This window comes from Agrilus planipennis, unplaced genomic scaffold (genome assembly GCF_000699045.2).
Source record: "Agrilus planipennis isolate EAB-ADULT unplaced genomic scaffold, Apla_2.0 scaffold14, whole genome shotgun sequence".
Classification (NCBI taxonomy): domain Eukaryota; kingdom Metazoa; phylum Arthropoda; class Insecta; order Coleoptera; family Buprestidae; genus Agrilus; species Agrilus planipennis.
In genome coordinates, this window is record NW_020442313.1 from 1,640,163 (window position 1) to 1,648,672 (window position 8,510).

The following is an 8,510-nucleotide window of genomic DNA, read 5'->3' on the forward strand; positions in this document are numbered from 1 at the left end:
GTAATTATTCTATTTATTTACACTACTGTTACTATTCACTGTTCTATTTATTTCACTTCTATCACTTTCAATTTATCTCTTGATTCACCTCTGCAACGGTCAATTTATTTCTACTCTACTTCGGCGATCGTCTCTTCCTTTTTATACTCCCTTGCCTCCTTTCGGGAACGTTCTCCAGCCGTCCAGAGAAGTCTCGTTTTATTTGAACGGTTTAATTGCTTTCTCGGAACGCAGGTATGACACACACGTTTACAGATACGGCGCACATGAAGAAAAGCGCCCCCGGCTAGTCGGCGAATCGATAAGCTGCTCACACACACGTATGCCCGATCGCACACAATCAGGCTCGTGGTCGCTACAGTATATATAAAAAAAGGGTGGATAAATGAATGCCTGCCAAACGTTTTGTTTTTTGCTCAAAAAGAAGTGCAACAATTCCAAGGAGAGAAAGTTAACACCCCTATTCATACTCAAATTATGCCAATCAAAATCAAACCCTTTTAGAAAATCTAAAATAAGATACATTGTTTCCATTTTGGCATAAAGAAAGTGGTTAGAAAGAATGGCCACTAATGATGAAAGAGAAGTCAGGGATTTTTTCTCATGTGGATACTCCCATGTCCAGTGGTTTTTAATCGGAAGATGTTATAAACGACCATCTGAGTAAAGCTTTTCAAAGACTGAACGATTCATCTGTTGTAAAGCGTTCAAAGTGCGCTTATTCCCGTCAACTCACACCAGTAGCATACGTAAACAAAGAGTAGAATTTATCATACGTTCGGTGACAGTGGGTCCGTCCGTTGGTGGTGGTGCTTTCGGGGTCGTTTCACTTTGATAAATGGATACCTGTTCCGAACTGAAACTGCCGTTTTTCGGGCTGCAGCAACGGAAAATGCCGACGTCATCCTGACTGACTGCGCGAAAATTGCATGCATATTCGCAACAGTAAAGTATTGCGACGCGAGAACAAGTCGTAAAACATTACTTGATTGATTGCAATTCAGTTTTAAACCCGTGGTTTTCAGAAGCAAATGTATGATGCGAAAATACATTTGACAGATAAGAATAAAACACGGAAATAGTTATTTCTAGATAAATGTAATTAAATATACTTCATTTACTTTCTCTAGCGATGTGTCCCTTCCAATGTCTTGGATGCTCGCTGGCAAAATCGTAGGTAGAGAGAAAAAAGCTCATTATACTCTCGACTCTTGTTCATTAAACATACTTTTTCATACAGTACCTGCCGAAAGTTTTGTTCAGTCATGAATAGTAGTGCGAGTCGAAAACAGGCGTTGAAGTCTTTAATATGTCTTCAAATATAAATAAACATCTCGTTGATATTTTCAGTAGTACATGGTACCAATAACAGCACATTTGAGCAATGCTATTGTAGTGGATAAAATGGTCAATTTTTCCGTGCAGTAATATATGGATTATACGCTCCTCACCGGTTAAGAGTTTGGCCGAGAGTTGTCTTCTTCCTTTTCTGGCCTAGTGCTGTTCTTTTCTACTTTGCGCCGGTCAAACTGAAGGTCACATCGCTACAGAAAGTAAACGAAGTATAGCTTTCTTAATATTATACTCAAGTTTGAATTAGGTCATTAATTTTTCATTGCCAAAGTTCGCACACACAAATTAATGACTCTTGAAAGAATTGTGTAGAGAATTCTCTACAAAACGGTGTCTAGTAGTTTCCTATTTGTAGGAACAAATTTTGAAACATTTATCGGTTTGGGATAAGAAAAATGTTGCCTTATTTAGGGTTTTCGAATCCAAATCCAGCGACACTTTATTGCTGAACTTCTAATGTCTGTTTTCTTGTCACAAAAACAATCTTAGTGATTATAAAAGGTAGCCGGTAGGTTTCTTCACAAATTGTGTGATGTATTATGAATTTTGGCAAATCTTTAGCATTTTTTGTTCCAACTGTATTCCAAACGAAATAACACATGAGCATCCAAAATCCATTTAAATGTAATTATACTTTATGCTGGTCTCACTGTTTTTATTACCTCATTTTCTTCTGTGGTACTATATTAACCACATCTTTCCAGTGATTTTTCGGCTTGCTGTGTAATCGCCTTCTTATCGTGCTGCCTTCCCAAATTTGGTATAAAATACGTAATTCTTCCCTTCTCATAATGTAAAGTGTGACCAGTCTGTCGTACTCTTCTACTTATAGTTTCCACTACTACTTCTACTGGTTCTTTTAAAAGTTCCCTAATTTCTTCATGTGTCCTCTTCTTTACAGTTATTACAATTCCAGCTTCCAAATCCACCTTATACAGTTTTAGTTTAAACTGTTCAATTTCTGGACTTTGTCGTAACTCATTTGTGCTTTCGTCATTAGAAGTGGCGTAATCTGTTTAATCCCGAACCCCAGGAAAGTCTGGGAGAGCATGTTCTGATAGCGGCACGTAATGAATTGCTAAATCGGAGACGCCGGAGTCGGTAGCGACAGGCGGCGGCCAACGTTAGGATATAATAATAATGATGATGATGGCAACGGCAGCAGCCATGCACCGAGTAGTTACACCGCCACCCCGCGTCACGCCCTGAAATGCATATTAATTAATCAGCGCCTGACGACTAAGGGTTGAAGCGAGCGGTGCAGTGTGCCCAATGAATGGCCAACGTTGCAACACAACTACTATGGACAGACAGACAAACGAACGGACGAACTGAATAGAACCGGGGACGTTGACGGACGATCTGAAGTTTCTCGGAAAATTGCAGAAGGAGGCGCGCACTAGAGAGAGCTTTTGCCGGTTTTTGTTGTCGTTGTCGTCGAGTTTAGGAAGTTCCAATGGACGGAGCTCCGGGTTCAACGTTCGCTTTCGCTAACTAACAACGGCAGTTATTAAATACTGTCAACAAAATACGTACATAGCGCCTTAGTTTCCATTTAACTTACCCCCGACTGCTCGTAGTGACGTATGGCAAAAAGACCAACACAACCATTCAGCTTCTATTAAGTTAATTTACAATTAGTTTAATCGCAACTTCAACTGCAGAAGTTGCTAATTTAATAGTAGAAAAAACTTAAGACAATCGACCTTTTACTGGTTGCCTCTAATTTTTACTTTATTTGTAAATCCTAAATTAGCTAACGACTACCCGCTTCGCTGGAATTACATTCTTTCTTAATCTAGACGGTTGTTGGTGGTCGATTTGCAAAGAATTCTCGAATTATAGAAGATGCCACAAAATATGAAAATGCATCAATTTAATGTCTAAGAACCCAGCTATATCTGTCAAGCATAGTAGTTCTGGAGCATTCCAGAATGTTCCCGATTCTTTTGGTCTAGTTCAGTCTATAACATTCTACTTGATGTTAGCCCTAAATCTTCCAGAACATTCTAGATCAGGACCACCGTAAAAGCATTCAAAATCATTTTAGTAGGTACATTCTCACTTATTCTAAGCGGGTGCTTGGTGGTCAGAGTCAGCCCCACCATTTACACATAAACACTCTCACCCTAGGACAAATCCTAGACATTTGGGAGCATTAGAATGACACCGTTAGAAGCATTCAAAAACATTCTACTACTTTGTGTTTGATGACTAGTGGTCGACCCGCAAACCCACACACCCGCCAGTGTGGATTTTTATACATACACCTACAGGGGTTTAAAGATACTTTTCTAGTTGGGGGGCTTGAATCTTCCTTGGCCTTCCGCTTGTACAGCCGGTGCAGACGTATATCTCTCAAGTTAGATTCGTAAAGTGGTCGAAAATTGTGATAATAAAAAAGCCATAAGAACGGTGATGCGAACAGCTCATCAGCCATATGTTCTGGAGAAATCAAATAAAAGTTGACTTAAATTGTAAAAATGAGTCCCAATGTCTATGAGGATAAGATTTTCGAAACTCTCAATATCAGAAACGTCATTTTAATCTTCTTATAATTTTTACAAAATTCTTTATCTGACTAAACTCTTTTTGGAGAAAGGGGAAGGAAACTGATTGTAATCCAAAAATATGTGTTTTACAATTTAAAAGGAATGTGCAAGCAGGGTTCTTTCATATGATATAATACTTAACCCCGATAGTATCCCACTTTTTTTGCATTGAAAATATGTATTAATTTATATTTACCAACCGATAAAGTAATGTTTTATTTAGGATCCATTGGAACCTGATAATAAAATTCCAAAATTAGGTAATGAGAGGCGCGAAGCTAAAAGTTCCAAACAGCATGTAACTGTTAAACTTATTAAGAAGTACAAGGTAGGTCATATGCCATCAAGTTTATAAATCCTATACTATTTTAATGTATTTTTAGCATTTAATGTACTTAAATTGGTTGTCGCAAAATGAAATGATTGCAGTTGAAGTTAAACCCTTAAGTTTAACCGAACAACTACCACCATGCCTTAAACAAAACTTATTTGGTACAAAATAATTTTGTTTCGACAATTTTTTTTAACAAATAATAAATATTCTTTAAAAAGATTTTGTTTTTGATTTCTTCTTCGGTATAGTTTTTTAGTTGTCTTTACATTTGAATGTAGTTGTTTATTTGCATGTTTTTATAATTGCTTGTATATGAAGTAATGAGGTAAGTGGGTAAATTTGAATTTTTGGCACCACAAACAACAAAAGTATGGATTTTACGATTATGGAACCCATGGGCGTCGTAAGAGGAGATCAAAAAATTGAACTTACCATAGAGATATTAGAATAGAGTAACAAAATCCCACCTAATCAATTGCTCTGTTGTGTCGCCCGGTGCGAGGGAGAACAGTGCATAGTGTCTCTGTGTATTTCTTTCTAACCATAAGGGGTTAAAAAAGGCAGTTTCTTCAATGTTACAGACAGACATATCAATGTTATCAAATGTTAAAAAATAATTAAATAATTATTAAATTCTCTTATACCTAATAAAAAAGAGAACTTTGTTTAAACAAGTAGGTAATTACAATTAACAGTATACTAGTTGTATAAATTTTTATTTATCTTTGGTAATTAAAGTATTAAACATTTTCTTCTGCACTCCTTTAAAATTATGCTAGTTACGCCCATGGCAGCTAGGTATTGCAGAAATTTTTCTTTTTTATTTTTTATTAAAATTTAGCTGGCAATGAGTAAATTATTGTTTTCAAACTTCTAAAATTTAACAAAAATAACAGGTTATAATCGAAATTAACTAATTAAAATGATAGAATATAGGTTCCACATAATCTATCTACAAAATTGAGGTTATAATATTCGTATTTATGACATTTTGTATTTATGTACATCAATAAGTATGAATAACGTGATGTTTCCTGACGGTAAGTGAAATACTATGGGCATGGTTATACTTATCATAGAAGATGTAAAAAATTATCTGGAATGGCGTGGTCGCGTTGGTAGATGTACTTTATAAATCGAATTTGTTCGGTTTTAAACATTTCCGGTAGTGTTTTCATGTATAAAGTTAGCTGTACAGTAATTGTTAATAGTGTTTTTGTAAGTAGCATTTCCGTTTTTGTAAAGATAAGTGTGCGAATGTGTAATAACTGAAAACTGAAACATGGTTGTTTCAACGGCATCGAGACGAAGGAAGCCATATTTGTACTGTAGACAACAAGTGCGTAAGTATTACAACTTATGTTATTCTTTTGTTTTTTTATTATTTATAATTCTTATAACCAGCAACATAACTAACTAGGTAATTGTATGAAAATTTATTCTACCGTCAAGGAAGGTGTCATAAATAATACTTTTACCCTTGCCTTTATTTGAAGGTAGGTAGAAGGTCTTTGCATATTTTTTTGAAAGTATATGGTTCTAATACTTATTACACCAACATTATACTATAAACTGGTAAAGGTGGTGGTAAATCGGGGGGATACAGGGTATGTCGAGGACTTACATACATGGGAAACTTCTCCAAGTTATTGGAAAAATCGCTGGATCGCCATCCAATAAAACCTGAAACAAAAAAAAATTATCGACTAAAATTCGTCAATCATTAGTAATCTTTTGGTATTTTCCTCCTCTTGTCTATCTGCCATTTACATAGTTAAATTCAGTATGCTATGTAATTAGATGATCCAACAAACAATAGAAACTATTTTTTTGGTATTTTTTACCTCCCTTCTTTAGAGTGAATATCTGGTGTAGGCACTTAAAATTGTAGCAAACGAATATCATGAAAAATTGAGAAGAAACTCGTAATTTCATTATTTAGTTACTGGTTGAACCTGTTCAAATCTGGATGGTGAGTATCGTTGTTGGTGATCAAAAGAAAAACCTTCTATAGTCGGAATCATGTAATAAAACATGATAAACAACTGATTTATAAAATTATTTTGTCAAATAACTGATGTCTACACTACCTAATTTAGAGGAAGAGTACAACTTTATGGTTTAGAATCTAACTTTGTAGCTGAGATTTAACAGAATCATTAATTTTAATACTGATGATTTGTTCAGGTGTTTAGTAGATCATTTTCTATTTTATAATATTTGAAAGTTGAAATGGATAGGCCAGAATTAGATATAGTAGACATTAGTGAAGTCCGTTGGTCAGAAGCTGGAGAGTTCTGACGTAGAGAAGATGGGAACTTCTGGGGTGGAGACTTTGGAGGAAGGTAATTCGGTTGTAGAAATTGTAATGCGTAAGAAAGCAGGACAAAGTGTAGATAGTTATTTACAAAAAACTAATAGGATAGTTATGATTAAATTAAACTCGAAACTGGCAAAACTGTAATAGTCCTGGTCTATATGCCTAACATCATCTTACAATGATGAAGACATATGCAAATATAGAAGACGCGTTAAGTTTCTTCAATGCAGTAATAAGTGAAGGTAAAGTAGGTGTAAATAACAAGTTCTTTTGAATTAAGTAGTATAAATGATACGGGAGATAGACTGATCGTCGCGGATCCTTTATTTGCCCATAATGTTAGGAGTGGTTATACGTAGAAAATTTATCAGATTACATACTTGTTAGGCAAATGTTTAAAAATTATGCTCCTGGATAACTGCTACAGTAAATAGATAGCGACCATAATCTAGTAGTTATGAAGACTAATCTTAAATTTAATATTCTGAAGAAGATGGAAGGTCCGAAATGTCCTAACGTAGAAAAGCTAAAATGTAACGAAACGCGTCATAGGCTAGGCGCAACAACAGACGAAATATTAAAGGAGTCGGGAGAAACGAATGACAGGGACATAGAGACAGAATGATGTAGATGACAGAGATATATTAGGTTTTAGACAAAACAAAAGTAGAAAACCCTAGATAACAATCAAGATTGAAGAATTAATAGAAAAAAGGCGGAAATACAAGAACAAGACAAACGGAGAAGGCCAAAAAAGATATAAGGCGATAATGTGGGAAATAATTAGGAAGTATAGCGCAGCGAAGGAACAGTTGATTGATATGAGGTATAAAGAAGTAGAAGAAAAAGTTGAAGTAGGTAAAACGGATGAGGCTTAAGGCAAAGAAACGAAACAGGGTTCATTTTGACGGAAAATTACGAAAAGGCAGATAAGTGGAAAGAATATTTAGAGTACCTGTACGCAGGCCAAGAGTTAGGAGATATATTAGAGAAGGAAGATAGTGTGGAGATAGGTGAGCTAGGTTACCCCATAATGAGAGAAAAATTTGATGTAGCATAAAAAAATTATTAATTCGTATTTCCTTAAGACTAGAATATCCTACATCCTTAACTGTTTGTAAACAACAACTTAATATATATATATATGCCTACCTCTAGTCCTCTTAGTTACTGTTTCTGATTCTAATGTGACTAACTAAGCCTTTGTTGCATCTTTACAATACTATAGGTTTATTTTATTTTGCATACTAATTTTATTATTGTCGGAAATTTTAAGTATTATTTTCTATTTGTATACAAATTCAATTCTATTATTCATTTTATTATTTAGCTACAATTTTCAGATATATATTATTTATCAAATGCAAACAGTAATCTCAGTATTTTTGAACCATAAATTTTATAATGTATTCTACTATCTTATTGTAACATTTCTTCCTTCGAAAAGTCACGTTCGCTATATTACTGTAATTTCCAAATTTAAATTCATGTATTTTGTCTGTACCTGAAATGGGGTATTGACCTGACTGACAGGGTCGCCTTGCACCCTTAGTGCTATTGTTAACGCCCACTGGCGAAACTATTTAAGTATCAAATCAGTATCAAAAACAGTATCGAAACAGTATCGATAACAGTATCAACATAGCAACAATCAATTCACATTCATACTCAATTAGAGCCTACTTTTATACTATTACATTTAATTTTATTCATTTAGTTTATTTTAATTCTACGTGTAAGTTAAGTGTTGACTATTAAATATTTAAAACAACAATCGTTATCATTTACATAAAATAGTTTGCTCGCAATTAATTTGGCGTGTAAAGTGAGAATACCAGAAAGAACTCTTTCAATTAAAATTTATTTTCTCACAACAAACAATAATATTAATATTTTTATCGCCCAGAATATCTTAAATCCATTTGACCTTCTCGTGACCCTTTACATAAAT

At 34.6% G+C, this 8,510-nt stretch overlaps 2 protein-coding genes across 2 annotated transcripts in view; one reads left to right on the forward strand and one right to left on the reverse strand.

Annotated features, from left to right (window-relative positions):
* The first annotated feature begins 3,836 nt into the window (after positions 1-3,836).
* LOC108737449 lies at positions 3,837-4,458 on the forward strand. Its single transcript, XM_025980072.1, has 3 exons — positions 3,837-3,890; positions 4,129-4,233; positions 4,289-4,458. Exons 1-3 carry the CDS (start codon positions 3,837-3,839, stop codon positions 4,406-4,408), a joined length of 279 nt encoding a protein of 92 aa, XP_025835857.1. The 3' UTR covers positions 4,409-4,458.
* A 1,330-nt stretch (positions 4,459-5,788) lies between these two features.
* LOC108737418 overlaps positions 5,789-8,510 on the reverse strand; it is an 11,631-nt gene continuing 8,909 nt past the window's right edge. The window contains exon 4 of the mRNA XM_018470253.1: positions 5,789-5,922. Within this exon, the coding sequence (XP_018325755.1) occupies positions 5,789-5,922 (134 nt within the window). The remainder of the gene's footprint in view (positions 5,923-8,510) is intronic.

Coding starts and splice junctions, on each gene's coding strand:
- LOC108737449 (XM_025980072.1), top strand. CDS start 3,837: ATGAGTCCCAATGTCTATGAGGATAAGATTTTCGAAACTCTCAATATC. Junction 3,891..4,128: donor AAACTCTCAATATCAGAAAC/GTCATTTTAATC, acceptor TGTTTTATTTAG/GATCCATTGGAACCTGATAA. Junction 4,234..4,288: donor AACTTATTAAGAAGTACAAG/GTAGGTCATATG, acceptor ATGTATTTTTAG/CATTTAATGTACTTAAATTG.